The sequence below is a fragment of the Nyctibius grandis genome, chromosome Z, assembly GCF_013368605.1.
Source record: "Nyctibius grandis isolate bNycGra1 chromosome Z, bNycGra1.pri, whole genome shotgun sequence".
In the NCBI taxonomy this organism is placed as follows: Eukaryota; Metazoa; Chordata; class Aves; order Nyctibiiformes; family Nyctibiidae; genus Nyctibius; species Nyctibius grandis.
Genome location: NC_090695.1, coordinates 90,420,881 through 90,437,827, shown reverse-complemented (window position 1 = coordinate 90,437,827; position 16,947 = coordinate 90,420,881). Strand labels below are relative to the sequence as shown.

Here is a 16,947-nt window from a genome sequence, read left to right as displayed (position 1 = left end):
AGCAGCTCTCAGATAATATCATCCCACATGGGTTGTTTCTAACAATTCATGAGCTAGGTGACCAAAGTTATCTTCCTTCCAATAGCAACTGAAACCCCTAAACTCCCTGAAATACATAGTCTGAAACAGTTATTAAAATATAAGTCCTCACAGACGCATGCCAGGAAAGTAGTCTTTCTTTTTCATAATTATTTTTTAAACACAAAAGCAGATCCTCTAGTGACAAGCAGGGTATAAGTGGTCAGATTTCTCAAGCTTGCCTTAAAGCCTGAACCTGCTCCACGATACAAACCACGACCTCATGTTTAGACAAGGTAGGAAAGCTATCTAAGATCAGGGCATCTTGGAAGCACCCTGTGCTCCTAGGGCACATCTACTGCTGTGGCTCAGGTTCACTGCAGAATTGGGCACTGTTTCTGGCTTTCCCCTTCCCAACTAGATGGTCAGACCATCTGTTCTGTAAACCTAAAGATCTTAATCTGGCAACAAATTGCCTAAACAAGGAAAATAATTAGAAAAAGAGTAGGCAGGAAGGCAGCCTGATCAGTACAGCAGCAAAGAGTGGCTTTGTTACTAAATACAGACTGCAACCAATTCATAGTTACTCCTCTTTTGTTGCATGAAGAAACTTTGTTACAAAATTGTTAAAATTAGCATAACCAGATTTTAGCCAGAATTAAAACAACTGTAAAGGGTTTCTGTACAGTGCTGATTTTTATTCTGTTTTCACTCCAGTACGAGCCAAATAGCTGCTCCCCAGAACTGCAGGTAAATGCCTATTCACATGGTTCAGCCCATCCCTCCAGGAACGGGGCACAACCTCAGCAGCACATCACAGTGTCAAAACAGGCTTTTGGCTAATTTAACCACATTTGGGTAATTCATTAAAAGGACTAAACTGCTAACACAAAAAGTATTCCTCAGCAAGCCTGTTCAACTTTGCAGGAAGTTTTCTTGAGTAAGACTGAATTGTTTGGTCAACAGATTTCTGCACACAGAAGTTTAAGTTGCAGCTGAGTAATGCTTTTAGTGGTGTAGTCTTATGAACCAGCGAGGAAACATCTGTGTTCACTTTGTTTATTCAGCTAGCTTTAGAGCATTAGGGATAATAGAAAAGCTTCTCAAGGACTTAGTGCTCACAACTCAGCAGCTGGAATGGCCAAAGGTTTTGGGGTTTGTTTTTTTTTTTTCCCCTTGATACACACACAAAAGGACTACTTAAAGAGATTGGTAATCCTACAAGAAATATTAGGCTCGCAATACATTAGATATGTTCAGAAGATACTCCTATTTACATTGATATGTGCAAACCAAAGGACTTCCTAAATAACAGTGTTGAATCCTTAAAAATAAAATGTGCAACAGTGAAGCAGCAGAAACTTCCTCTAACGGCAAGAGAACGCCGGGCTGTGGGAAACGTCGCCTTCCATTGACTACCTCCAGGCTACGCACAGGTTTTAGACCACAGATGTGTGCAGCTTGTGGAAAAACTATCCTGATTACAGACATTGCAGAAAGAAGATAAAATGGGTTCCCTCCCACCAACTGCTCTGAAACAGGAACAGCTGCTGTGGGGCAAGCCAGGCACAACCCCAGCCCGTAACACTAGTAACAAAATGCAACTGGCAAGTGGTTACCATCACTGTCCAGACCTGGGACATCCACCCCACCAAACCAGAGTCTATCATCAGACAGCTGAAGCAGGAGGGTCTCTTCTCTTGTGGCAGGAAAGATGCTAGCACAACCCACCAGGGTAGGTTAAGGGCTGGCAACTGTTTTGTCAAGTCATTTTCATTTTTGGCTCAAACAAATTCAAGGTTCTGAAACTGAAACAAAGAGAAGAACTTGTCTGCTTCTGGGAGACCTGCACGGGGTTACAGTGGGCACAAGCCTAACACACAGCAGCTGTATGAAACAGCTGCTTTTTGCGCTGGTATTGGAATAAGAATTTGTCACAGCAAAGTACATCTACGCAGTCTCCCTAGTCACAGTAATCCCCAACAGGTATTTTGGCAAAAAAACATCTTACGCTTTTCTTCAAGTACACCTTCCCTTCTCTATTCTCCAGTGGGTCACTTGTCAGGTTATGAATGCCCTTTAAACCCTCAAACTCCTTTGGTTGACTGGTCTATCCAGGATAGTCATCTTTCCAAAAAAAAAAAGTCAGACAAGGATGTTTGGCAAACATCGCCTCTCAGTGAAGCTTCAATACGTGTGTTTGTAGTCTGCCAGAAAGTGGTACACACAAACCAGGTCCACTGTCCAGTGACTTAGCCCTTCTGTTTGACTAACGGGAAGCAGAGACAGCCAGCCCCGTATTTTCCTCCTCCACAAGAAGGCCACACAAGCAGCATCCTGTAAAGCTGGGAGTTGAGTCTACATACGGTTGCTGCCACACAACCTTAGACACAGAACCTTCTAGACCCTGAGGTTTTGTTTTATTTTTCATCAAAGTTAGACTCACATAACCATTTAGGTTGGAAAAGACCCTTAAGATCATCGAGTTCCAAGCGTTAAAAACACCATTAAACAACTGTTAAAGCTGACACATGTAGAAGCTTATCAGAATACCACACAGTCCTTCAACATAAATGTTTGCGGTTTAACCTAATGCTAGCTGATTCCCAGGCAGACCACCACGTACAAATAATTTGGATATCTCCTTAAGCAGGGATCAATAAATTTAAATTAAATTCTAACACAGGTAATCCACTTGAATACAAAGCAGGCATTTTACACCCATTCAAAAACCCCACCCAGTCCTTTCAAAGCCGGCCCAAAGAAGTCACCAATAAACACTTACTGAAGTGTATGACCTCTTAAAAGCTGACTGAGAGTATCAGAGGAAAAGCATAATGCAACATGGACAGATTTAACAGACCTTCCATCAACATATTTCCATGCATCAAGCATAATGCAAAACTCAGAGTGCAGCCCTCCTGCATGAGCATCTTTAGTAATTCAGCATGAGATGAAATCATTAACATTGCACAACTTGGAAAGAGACTCAACTAGGCCAGCAGAATACTAAGGGCCTTTAAAAAAAAAAGAAAACCTGAATTACAAGTTTCAGCACTCCTAAAAAAAATAAAAATGGACAGTGACTGTTAAATAATTCCACCACTACCAACAGAAACATGCAGGAACTCCAGCTGTACCTGCCCAGCCCTGTCAATCTCTCCTGTCACGGGTAATCTCCATTCAGAACACAGAACAGGGATGAAAAGGGAAAAGAATGTTGTATATTATTTTGATTTTAAGTTACTGCTTAACAGAAATAATCATATCAGATTTATATCAGTTTCAGTTTTACAGAATCAGTACTTATAAAAGCCACTTAAAGAAGTGTTGCTATCAAATACTTCCTTTTTTTCTTTTTCAGTATCACAGAACACTTTAGGACAACAAAACAACCTTTATTTTAAGACCCTTTTCAGTTTAACAAATGAATATACAAAAGCTACGTAAAAAACCCTAACACAATCATATTCATCAGACTATTCTTGCCTCATTTTACATCTGAGTGTGCACTCCAGCTCCTAGTGAAGATAGACAGTGGCTCTGAAGAAATACAGGTTATTCTCAGTGCACTGTATTACTGGAGCTCTTGCACATCTACGTCTTCATCCTATAGCAAACATGAGTACGCTGAAAAAAGGTGTAATTTAGTTGGCAAAGGTGTCTCAAAATTAGTCCTGTACAATAATCTCTCACACATCATGCTTACATAGGATAATGATCAAAGTCTGAACTAGCACTAAATGTGAAGACTTTCAAAAGTGACTGGTTATTAAAAGAGCACAAACTTGATAAAGTGTTGACTTGCCAAGTCCTAGGCTCATTTAAACTGGATACTGCAAAGCAAAATATTTCAAAGCAACAGTAAGTCTGGAAAATCCTGGCCAAATCACTCACATGGGCAATTCTTGCTTATATTAATTGGCACGAAGACTCAAATATTTGACCACTATGGAATACAGGTATGCATGCATGCCTCTGTTCGCATAAGAATTGCAAAATCGAGCCCCGAATACCTTTTACCCTAGTAAACAGGGAGGGGGGAAACCCAAAAACCAGCAAACCACCCACTGTCTACTAAAGAGATGATTCAAACTCCTATAGCACCTCCACGTCACTACGAAACTACCATCTTGACCATAGCAACAGATCTAAACATTTAAGGGTACATTTTGCTGTCTGCAGGCAGCGTGAAACAGGCGAATGTGCAGAAGTGTTTATTTTAAGCAAACAGGAAACAGTCTTTCAAACTGGACAACTACAAGTTAGGAAGAAAACAGCTTACCAATGATAGCAAGCAAGGAAAACAAAACCACACCAATTTATTCAAAGGAGAAACAGCATTCTGTAACAGAGTTACACCTTACCAAGTGTCTAATAGAGACCTGAAGTACTTTCCTCTCCAATTACATTAATCTACCTCCTAAGCAACTGTGCTACCAACACGTCCCAGCTGAGCTACTGAAGTCAACACCGTAACTCCCAGTGACTTTAAACTAGAGCTTGAACCAGCCTCTGCAACCACTGAGAAAACCTCCAGAAACAGGAGTGAATTGTTCAAAAAGGAGGAATAAGTTAATACACAAGTCTATGCTAAAACTAACAACAAAATACAAACATTTACTAACAAGCAAAACAAATAGCACCTTGCTCATTGACTACCAAAGGCTTCAAAGCACTGAAGAGGTTTGTTTAGGTGGCAGACTTCAGATCAAAGCCTGGCTAGGTCTGGTAACTAAACTGGAAACACAACCCAGAAGTTGAATCCAGTACAGTATGAAATTCAAGGGCTTCCTTTCACTTATCCCTTCCAAGTGACACACACTCCACAAACAGAAAGCATCTAGAGCATAGTACACGACTGCCGAACACTCATTACAAAATTACAGTGACATTTCAAAAGCAACCAAATACCCCATCAGTTGTTGAGCTGTCCACATTGTCCAAACACAGAGTCCTTGAAGAACCATTTGACCTATGAGACCCTTATTTTCCTCCACTATTATATTCATGCATGGGTCCTTGATATGAGAATTACTCCAAATTTACACCAGTGCAACTAGAAAGTGAAAATCCCCTGAAGGACTTAAACTACAGAATGAAATATCCTACTGATAACATCCTGACAGCATGAGATTGTTGTTCAGTCTGACAGACTGGTGATGGTACTAAAATGGACAAAAACCCAACTGCCTTAAATAACTGTGTTGAACTTGGCTGAACTCTAGTGAAGCACTTTTTTACTTATATATTGGGCTGTATAAAGGCAAACAAACCCTATAACCTAACTTTCACATCAAACACCTTTAGGTCAAATTGTACTGTGTGGAATATGTGTATAAACCCATGGATCCCACAGCAACTGCAGAACCAAAGTCTCAGGCTACGTGAACCGACCCGAAACACCAAATAAACCTTGTTCTTTCTCTGCATTAACTATGTCTCAAAACGAGCACTCATTATGAGATTCACTTCTGGAAAATTCCTGTGCTCTGAAAGTGTGATAAATGCATTTAGATTTATCCAGTTTTTAAACTGGTTGTGCTCCCAGAGGTCCCACAGAGCTTTACAGCTAGCTGACCTCTAACTTTCTGTTCTTCCCCATACAGAAACTTGTCCTGCAATTTAAAACCTGAACTCTCCTTCTGCCCGTTTCATGAGGCATTTCACTGAAGCCCTAAGCAAGGGGAACAAGCATCCCAAAACTCACACTCCAGATGCCCACTGCAGCTTCACATGAGGGGGGCAGGCAACGGCCAGTGCTGTTTGCTTTTCTTAGATATCCAGGGGTGAGAAAAATCAACTTCAAAAGAAACCAAACAGAAGAATATCATATTTTATAACTGGGGCTTGGGGGTGAAGAGGGGAAATCACTGTTTATACTGTCTGGAAAATGAGCAGATTTGAGACCACCTTTTTCTAATAAATAGTCATTAATCACTTGCTGTCATTTAGCACAGGAGGTCATGCAGCTGCAGCCTGGCTAGTGTAAATGTTTAATACTGAATTAGATTAGAAAGGCTCAGGAAAGTATCATCGTAGCTAGAGTGCTACCTGCTAATGGAAACTTCCCTTTGGTTTCCACATTATCAGGGCCTGAGCTGGGCTTTTGGGAACAAGATGACATAATCTTGCTATGAAGTCGCACACACAGCAAACGTCACAGTGCTAACTACAGAAAGCCAGACAGCCATGAACTTATTATACCATTTTATCACTGTACTGCTGTAAAATACTATGACCTATTTTGACCACATCTCTGTTATTAGAAACACAAACACAGGACGATGCTGAGCCTGTAAGGCAGACTGTGCGGGAATCTCCAGCTCCCTCCTACGGGGAGCCGCGCAGCACACGGGCGCTGCCAGGTACTGGCACATGACATGCCAGAAATACAGACACCAACGTCCTCATCTGTGTGCAGAGAGCTAAAAGAGCAGGATCCAGATGGTTTTACAAGAATATTTCATAATCCTCCTCCCACCGCCCCTACTCAGTTAGCAGCTCAGTCAGAGCCAACTACAGTTATAATTATTGCCATAATTATTATTTTAATAAGAACCAATGACTTATCAAAATATTGCACTGAAGACTTGCACATCTTTTCTTGTAAGACTGCCAAAAAGCCAGTTCATTGCTGAGGTACCGCTCCATGTATGCAGCTAGCAGGCAGCACCTCCAAGTTTCTATTTATGCAACTGAGTGACGAAACTCAATTCAAGTGAATGCCAAAACGCAAGCAATTGGAGGCACAGTAGCTGTGCAAAGTATTATTATTCTCCTGGTGTATACACACTAACAGCTTTGTTTACTACATTTACTCCTCTTCTGCTTGTTTGCTTGGGTTGTACATACTGTAAGCCAAGTTGCTGAACTTAGATGCCTTAAGGTAGCCACCTGAATCCATATTTACATATTTAAACATCTGTGTTAGGCATCCATGAAATGTTTTAAGTGCATAAGCAAGCCTGTAGGCATCTAAGTCAACATAATTAGGTGCCTAGATTTATCTCCAGCTACCCAAATGTGAACCTCTGCAGGCAACAAGTTGCTATTTTTTGTGAGAGTATTTTTTTCTTCCAGGTAATACTAGCTTGATAACAGATTATTTTTTCTTCACACGCTTGTTCAAGATGACCCCAATCCAGATCTCTGGTAATACTCCATTTCTACGCAGAAGTCCAATTTAAATTTTCATAATCAGCAGATGGCCATTTAGCTAGTTATGGCTCCAGGTACACCGCCAGATTGAGGAAAAAGTTCCTCAGTTAAAAAGATAACTAATGACCCTGGCAGCTGTGGGGCTTTTCATCACAGGCAGCCAGTTGTCATCCCATAAGTTTACAGATAGAACACGTGACACACGGACTCTACTTGCCCCTATGACATGTGGTTGCACATTTCTGAAGAACCAAAAATTTGCCATGGAAATGTCATTTTTCAGGTTTGTCTGTTCACCTCCCAAGTAAGGGTCAATGGGCTGGATATAATTCCAGGGAACTCACTTCACTTTAGTCAATACAACCATGACCTCCATCGCTTTTCTTTCAAAGATGTTTTAACTGAACCATGTGTCCTCCTGAATCAGAATGCAATTATAAAGAACAAAGCTAACTACAAACAGGCTGAGTTTTAAGCGTAAAACCAAAGACCTCTCAGAAATTCACAAAGCACGAAATCCAAAACTCACCATTAAGAAAATGCTATCAGCAAATAGCACCAACTCTTAAGAAAAATACTCAGACTCCACCAACATAACTGAACCAAAAAGTACGTCTGAAGGGCAAGCAAAGGCTGCAGTATGAACTAAAAATGAGTGCCCATGGCTCACTCAATCAAATCAAAGTTAAACTAAAGTTTGCAGTGTCATTCAGCTTTGTGGAATTGTTTTAAATGAGCATCCCACTTCCTCTCTAATAATATAACAGAAGAGCAATAGAGCACTAGCTTGCAAACAAAATATATGTGGGAAGCATTCAAGATTTGAACTCAGTCAACCACACACTAGTGTGAAATCTTTTTTAGCTAACTTTTTTTGCTAAACTGATATTCATTTATTGTGGAGTTTAATTTCATTACCACAAAAAAAAAGCCAATTATAGACATGCTATAAATAGTTCATCCCTTGGAGGAATCCTCTAATCATCTCTAAAAATAAGTCGTCACATGACTTAAGTGTCCTGCACTGACCCTTTTGGTACTTCACATAAAAGGATGAACTCAGCAAGGTTACACATATATAACTTTAGGCTACGTTACATGTTGCTCAATTTTTACACCCACACGATTAAAAAAGCCTGGTCTCTTCACTTCTAGCTCATACTCAAACTCAGTAAAGCATTCAGTCCTGTACCCAATGCGAAGCTTGGGAGTAACTCCACAGGAGGCACAGATCCACAAGGCATCAAGACCATTTTCTGCTTCCAAGTGAAGCCTGGAAATCTCCTTTACTTGCCTGAAAACAGTTGGGCAGCCAATTTATAATACTAGCCTCTTGCTGATTTCTTTCTTGATCCATCCACACTAATCAATCCTCTGACTCATCCTACCCTGAGGCTGTACAGTGCCAATCACAGAGAAATTCTGAACAGTGAGTGGAAATAACTGAAGAAGAGTTTGTGGAAGTCCTGTGCTGAACAGGTCCCTGATGGTAATACTGCATAAGTTACACTCATGACTCTCGTTAAGTGTTAGCAGCTATTCAGCTCGTAAGCTCTTCAAGGCAGGGACCTTTCCTCACATATGTCTGTAAAGCTTCTAGTGCCCAGATGGTGCTATACAACTGAATAATAATTATATTTCCATGTAGACCATTATTGTGCATAATGTAAATTACTTTCACTGATCCAAAAGGAAATCATTTTCTCATTTTGAAATGAAAAGAGAGAGTAAAAATAATGATTACTTGTTTGACGCTATTATTATAACAATAATTACGTTTGTGGGTCCAGAATCCTCAGCTGGTCTGTACTGACTTTAATGGAGCTATGCCAAGGCATGGCAGCTGACAAGCTGGTCCCAGTCTTTGCTGAAGATCTCAAACTATTTCACAAGGAGTGTTTACTTCAAACCCACACCACTTCCGTGACAGATGGGAAGTTGAAGTTAAGCACACTTTGCAGACTGGGGAAGAGAAACGCCAGACCTGGTGTGTGAAGGGATGGATTCCTATGATGGCACGGCAGGTATCTGAGCATCACTGCCATGGCTCCCCCCACCCTCGCCGGTGCATAGGAGTGGGCTTGTGCAGAGATTCAGACTTCAAGCAAGCTGAATTGCTTTCTGGAGGCACTCATCTCCCTCCATTCATCACAAGGCCTTAGACTGCCTGAATTTAGCACCCCAGTGTTTGCAAGATTCAGCCCAGGCTTAAGTGCTCAAAAGGGGACAGCCGTAATCACCAGCACCAAACGTGAAAGGGACAAATAAAGTTGGAACCTGATAGGGCTTGGCTCCTCTGGGGGACAAAAAAACAAAATAAAATTATCAGACCAAAGAGGACTAGTCTGGACAGCCAATAACTGAAAACCCCAAAACTACATGTCGCTTCTAGCTATGTGGCTCTAAACACTTTGCTACAGATGTCAAGAGGTTACTGATGGGAGAAGGCGACCAGGACTCTGACTTTCCCTGCTCCCACAGAGCAGTCTCCTGTTCAACAGATACTCTGCAGCACAACATCAAAGGCCTACCGTTACTTAAAAAAAAAAAAAATGAAAAGGGACTGAGGTTCCCAAGTCTAAAGATTAGACTCTAAGACTTGAAAGTGCTACTCCTCATAAACTGCACTAATACAAGCAGTTACACATGCCAGCACTCATGCACCCTGTGAGTATCCATGCAGGGATGCTCCTGCATCTGCCCAAATCAGACACCCCATCGGCCTAAATTAGAAGAAAAAATACAGGACATTGTATCCCATTTAAAGAGTCATTGGAAAAGCTCCAGTGAAGTGCCAGACCTGATTTTAACACTGTAAAGACAAATCAGGAAGTATTTGATTAAAATTAATCCTTGCAGTTATATAATTTGACTGTTCCTACAAATTAAGTTCACTTCATGCTTTCATTGTACTCCTGTCCCTTCATCAAGCACTAATAAGATGCTGTATCGCATATCATGGACTTCCAATGCCGAAGGGAAAAAATATGTTGAAAAATATTTCTCAATACAGCTGAGACATGTGGCAGGTAATGAGGGCCTTTTACACCAAAAAGTACTCGTTTTGCAATAGCTGACAAGAAGTAAATGGGATTTGTATGCCTCCTGTACAACAGCTGGTCTTCTCTCGCTAAAAAATGAAAATGCTTCTATTTCAAAGGGAACATCTGCAAAATCCCATCATAGATTAAAGGATAAAAAACCAACACAACAAAAATACACCAGCGGCCTGAAAAAGACTTCCAATGGCACAACCAATTAACACAGATTCATTTCATATAATACCTTCCCACATCCCCCCAGAAAAGATGCTTAACGAGGTAACTGCTGCAGGAGTCCATCAATCTAATCTGGTTCTAATACTCTTCTTAAATAATGCATACATTAGTTCTCTGTTACTGAAAAGATTTGTTTGTTTTATTAACGTGTGCCTTGTTAAGTGCTAAGACTTCGTAAAAATCGTTACGCAGCTTCTAGCTGCAGATGTATTGTCTCCCCCCCTCTCCCATTACAAAATGATTAGTTGTCTCCATTCTCCTTTTCAATTGTTATTAAAGCTGTACTGCAGCGTGATTAAGCTCCTGTTAACAAGCAAAACTGTACTTAACAGTCAAGTCAGTACTACAGACCCATTCTCTAAGAAATATATCATTTTTGGCCACATAATAGCTCAAAGCCATTAATTTTATCCACGACCTAAGGTACCTTAACTAGCTGTTTCAGTGAGACCAGCAGGTGTACTGAAACAAGCAAGGACCCAGTTTCCAGAGCTTGAGTCACCCTGGACTGAAGTTTAACACGTAAACTATTAGCTCACATTAAGCTCCCTTGCACCTTTCAGGTCTGGAATTTTTTCTGAAAACTTTTTTTCCCCTCATTTCTTGTGTTCAGAGCTGAAATTACTGAGGCCACATGTCTACATCTACAAGCTACTTAGAAGGGAAGATGTTTAAATAGGTACCGTCTGGTTGTGTCATAATATATGGAACCTATACATTCACCAATTTAAGCAAAAAGGATAAATTAGGGGTGAAATAATTCTTTTTTTCTTGAAATCTCTGTTGTTTTCTGGAGCTTAATAAATTGTTTTATGCTTAAGTGCAACTTTGTGCAGTGAACTCCCAGTGCCTTCAGTAGATCTTCCAGCGGTAGTCCAGTTCCTTGCACAAGGCAGGAGCTCTCTCCTTTGATGCCCACCTTGTTACCACCCCAGTGCAAAGCTGTGCTCTAATGCAGGTGCTGTTCTGAACTCGTGTGCTGTGCAAAAACTCACTTTTTAAGTACCTCCCACATGGATAACACACTGATGCTTGGCAGAGGGTAGGTCTGGGCTGTGTGTTTGTTTCTGGCAAAACAGTGCTGGAAATCTAGCTGCAGAATCTAAACTCTTCATGGGCAACTACTGTTCAAAAGAAAACTCTCATTTCCAAACCTGAAAAAAACATCAAGCTTCTGCTTGATAGGTACAAGGTGAATTCTGCACCATTCTTATTTTGGGGAAGCATTTGGAAAAGGCGGGGGGAAAATATTTGATGGACGGACTTTAGAGAACGTGGAGTAAAGTTTCCTGGGTTTTCTTTCCTGTATGATTCCCCTAGTTCTCTCCAGCATTACAGAGTTGCTGCTGCTTTGCATTCAGTTACAACAACTGATCACAGTTTTCATAACTGTTCGTGCTGAGTAGAGTAGCAGCAGGATGCCTTTCCTAGTTTCAGTAACCAACAGCTATTAGAGAGTTTAGGCACACATTATAATAACTTTTGGCTTCTTGCATCTTCAACCCAGTGGAGCTCAGCGTGCATCACATAAGCGAGCCAGGAAGAACATGCAAAAAATACAACCTGCTTGAGCACATTCAGATGACCAACCAACCCATGAAGCAGCAGTGGACCCAGCCTCACTCTCCACATTCCCAGGAGAAGAAATACCACATTTCCCACTACAGAAATCGAAATACGGAGGACAGGCACTAGCGATCCTCAGGACTGTCCTCCCTCGCTTAACTTTTGCTTGGAGTTAAAACAGATAATCCTCACTGTCCCCATACTGTCTTTTCACTCTACATTTCTGAACATTTCGAGCTATCAATAGTTACGTTTGGTTCCTTTGACAGCTTCATGCTGAAAGAAACAGGCCATTTCTTTAAAATGAATACACAAAATTTCAGACTAAAGAAATGCTTTGATCCCACACCAGCAGGCAAAAGCTGTATTTCACTCAGCTGACACAGTAACAATGCACTGGCATTTTCACTTTATGGTAAAACAGGCAGTAATGAAAACCCAATGGTGCCACGGGGCACAAAGGAGCATTACGTACCCACAGCCATTGCCTTCAACACCTAATTCCAAGGCAGAGGCCACAGCTGGGTAACGCAAGCCCATCACTGCAACTCACAACTGCCTCTCAGTGCAGCGCTGGGTGTGAGCTAAGACCACGGCAGATGCTCTGCTGTCACATCCCTCTCATCACCAGCAGCCCTGAAGCGGTGATTTGCATTCCTTCTTCTTCCCTTTGGGCTCCCAACACACAACATCCACCAACAAGCCCTTTCCACCATCACTAGCAGGCTGCATTAAAAAAGCCTGAGACTAAGCGGCATGCTTATGGTATTTTCACAAAAAGCTGTTTCATACTTTTCAAAGATAAAACCCCTCACATAAAAATCAACCCATACTCAGAAGGTAGCTTAATTCTTGCTTGCTTTCAATGCTTGAGTTTTGCTGAATGAATAAAGCTTGTGCAAAGGGTGCTGAACAGGTGCAAAAATTGTACGTGGTTGCAAGCACCCGCTGAAGTCACTACTACCAATACAATTCATACTTTTTTAAAGACATCTATAACCTGGTTTAATTAAATGTGGAACAACTGCAGGAAACCGCTTATGAGTAATGAAAGCTCCAGACGTAGCTGGCCAGGGGATCTAGCACAGTAAATGTTTTCAGTTGCAAAATAGCTCAATTCAAAATTGTGTCTTCCTGCCAAGTTAGCAATTCATATTCAATTATGCACAGGTACAGTGGCAACATTTTTTACTACGGTACGATGTTATTTAATTTTCCAAATGAAATTGCTTATTACGTGTATCTGACAACATTTAATAAAAGTCTAAATACCTCTTAAACACCTGGTTCAAAGGATTGTGTTTCTTTTCCCACAGACACAAATTACCAAATCCTCACACTACTTAAGTTCATCTCAGTAAAGTAAAACACGTACCACCATTTTAGTCTTGTACATAGGTCAGAGACAAAGAAAAAACAAGATAAAAAACCCTGTAACTTCATAAGGCGACTTTCAGACATAGGTTTGAGAAGCGCTATGTTCTGCAAAGTGTCCAGAATCTGGTTTGTATAACTTTAGTATAAAGGCTCTTGTAAAGGCATCCGTGTGTTAAAAGCTTTCTTCAGAGTGAAAAAAAAGCGCTCAGGTCCTACATCACAGCAGCCTTTCGAGAAAACACTCCCCAAAGATGTATTAAACACACCACTCCATTAACAGACCAAAGACACAGAAAATTAATATTCTTCTTTAGTTAAAACGCAAGACTGAGAAATGTTTGAAAAATCCTTGGAGGGTCTTTTAGACATGTTTAACCCAAAGTCATTCCGATATAACAGGACTACTGTATTCACACCAGCCAGCTTCCCCAGCTGTTGCAAAACAATTTGACATAAACGAACTATGGGAAACTTGGATTGAGAAGGATAACAACTTCACTCAGGCATTACATAAGTTGTATTGCAATGTGGAAACAAAGCAACATTAAAAAAATCTTCCTTCACACTGATTCTATATCGTGTAATTCCATTAAACAGAGATTTTCCCACCGACCAATTTAAGCAAGCTGTCAGGTTGTTAAGGTAGAAATGTGCACAAACCCAATTTCCCTATTGCTTTTACACCAAGCACACATTTAAATCAATAGACAGATGCTTAAGTGTGGGGTTTTGTATTCTGACAAAGTAATTTTAAGGATGGCGGCCACTTCCCAGTGTGTAGGTTAAGCAAAGCCACATGTACCATAAAGTCAACTTGAAGAAGTATTGCCAGATCACCTCTTGACAAAGCACGTTGTCAAGCACGCTGTCACTTGTCTTGAGCATTGTGGGGTTTTTTAATACCCCTGACAGACATTGGGGGACAGACCAGTTTGATCTCTACTAGTCATTTAGATAACGAGGGGAAAACAGGTACACTCAGAATGTGTTTTGAAACATGTTTTCTATTTGGAACCCCAGTGCTCCATCTTTAGGTCTTTGATCGAATCTGTATGCACAAAGGCATGATTCATTACTGCCACCATCAAAATAATCACACTCTACATCTGTGTGTCGCCAGCACGGAAACAATTAGCTCTCAGCCCCAAACTCGGTATTTGTTCCAACACACCGGGTGCAAACCGGACGCTGTGCCAGGACGTTTGTAGGACAGCTGCTAACTGTACTCATCCTGACACTGCCCCGGAGCCCACAGAAAAGAATTATTTCCTAGAAAGCCTGGAGAGCTGGGGAGTGGGGCTGGAACCCCGGGCGCAGCCTGCCCCCTCCCGGGCCCCCACCTGCCCAGGTACCAGCACCCCCCAACCTTTGATAACCCACAATGCAGAGACCGAGAAGGAAAAAAGCTGGAGAATAATGAAAGACAAAAGAGTAAAAGACTAGACAGATAGGAAAAGAGGTAGAGGGCAGAGTACTTGAGGAAAATTAGTGGAGCCTGAATAGCTACATTTATGAACAGAGCAAGTACCAAGATAAGATTACTTGTAGAGACAAAAATTGAACTTAGTAAGCAAGAGTTTTAATTTTCACATCTAGAAAGCACAGCAGGATCTGCACACACTGGATGGGTACGTACTACCTTTCAGAAAGTTGTCCCAAATGTTAGTGACAGAGCACCGTGTGCTTGGGGCATGGTTCTCTGCAGTCCTTCTGGGGCCAAAACACCCACAGTCATTTAAGATGATAAGTCATCTCTGAGCCCCAAGCTCTTGCTTTCTCTCTTAAGATGTAAACACAAATATAGAATTGGACAAAAATACGCATGCATACTTTTAAGAGGCAACACTTTATTAACATAAGCTTACTGCTAAAAGAATTAAATGAAAACCAAAGGAAGCTTCTCTTGAGCTGAAGAATACTACGTACTGGTGGTAGACACTAATGCTTATTTCCGAGGTTTGCATTAATTGACCAAGAACACTGTTAATTTGCTTTTTCACATGCCTATTAGAAAATTCAGAAATGCAACTGGCAATAGGGTCAGCTTTGCAACGCCCTGCAGTTCCAGGCCTGAGTCATTTAAATGAAAACTTGGGAGTTTGCAAAATAAAATGATGAGAGGACAAGAGGGCACAGTTTCAGTATCCTTGAGTTGCATTAGATTTCATTGCCTGTCACCTACCGGGCCTGACAGAGCTGTGCAATAAAGAACACGCCTGTGCGGTTTTCAGGTGGAAAAAATTAAGTAGCAGTGAAAAAAACCCTTAGGAACATATGGTGCAGGCGGCCCTCCAGCGAAGTTCGGGGATGCTGAAATGCCCGCCGCGGAGGCCGGGCACTGCCCTGGGGAGAGGAGAGGATCCTACTGATGCACGTCCTGGCGCTGCAGCCGCGGCCCCAGGCGCTCCCGCCGCACGGCCCCTCCGTGGCGGGGACCCTCCGGGGGCCAGGACCGCGACCGCGGCCGGGAGCCCACGCGGCGGGACCGGACCTGCACCGCGGCACCTGCGCGGCGACGGGAGGCACCTACGCGGGGTGGGGGGACGCGAGCCCCGGGCGACGGCGCCTCACTCGCCCCAACTTCCCCGCGCCTCCCGGGCAGCCTCTCCGCAGAAGTGCCGTGAGGCAGAGGCGCCGTCGCTCCCCCGCCCGCGCCTACCTTGCCGTGCGGGGCGGCGGGTCCGCGGCGCTGCGGATGCGCCCGCTGGTCTCCGCCCCGGTCCCGCTTCTCTCGGCCGGCGCTGCCGCCGCGCTGCTCCTCGCCGGCATCGAGGGAGGTGAAATTCCAGACGAGGAGGGTCTGCAGAAGCAGCACGGTGAGCGCCGCCACCAGCGCCGAGCGGGAGCGCCGCGCCAGCCGCCGGGCGCACGGAGCGGCCACCATCTTCGCTGCTGCCGCGCTCCTGAGAGCCGCCGCATCCGCCGCGGCACGGAGTTTTCAGCCGGGCAGAGCCAGACGTCAGCAGGAGGAGGGCGGAGGTGGGGAAGGAGGGAGGGAGGGCGGAGGAGGTGTGCGCGGCGTGTGGGGATGGGGGAAGCCGGCGGGGAGCCCTGGCGGCTCCGCAGCCCGCGGCCGGGCCAGCCCGGGGCGAGGGGTGGGGTTGGCGGAGGAAGAGGAAGAAGGAGGAGGAGGGTGGGCTGGAGACGGAGGAGGAGCGGCAGCGGGGGCTGCTGCTGCCGCCGGCGGGCGGGCGAGCGAGCCCCGACCCGCTGTGATGGGAAGGGGCTGGGCCGGGCGGCTCCGCGCCTCACAGCGGGAGGGAGAGAGGAGGGGGCGGCCGGCGCCGGGGCGGGCGGCGACTGCCATCTTCTGAGGGAAAGCTGCCGCGCGCCGGCGGGCGGGAACCGGGCGTGAGGCGACGGGCGCGAGGCGGGAGGCGGCACCTGGCGGGCGGGAAAGCCGCAGGCCCGCCAGGTGCTGCCTCGCGCCCGTCGCCTCACGCCCGGTTCCCGCCTTTCCCCCGCTCCCCCCAGGCAGACGATTCCCCCGAGAGGGTTGGACTCGGCCCTTTTTCTATTATTATTATTATTTTTAACCGACTTGGAA

The 16,947-nt window shown here is 43.7% G+C and overlaps 1 protein-coding gene across 1 annotated transcript in view; it reads right to left on the bottom strand.

Moving 5' to 3' along the window:
- Window positions 1-16,292, bottom strand: part of XYLT1 (xylosyltransferase 1) — a 191,395-nt gene extending 175,103 nt beyond the window's left edge. The window contains exon 1 of the mRNA XM_068423168.1: window positions 16,060-16,292. Coding sequence (XP_068279269.1) covers window positions 16,060-16,284 — 225 coding nt within the window. The 5' untranslated portion in view covers window positions 16,285-16,292. The remainder of the gene's footprint in view (window positions 1-16,059) is intronic.
- Between the last annotated feature and the right edge of the window lie 655 nt (window positions 16,293-16,947).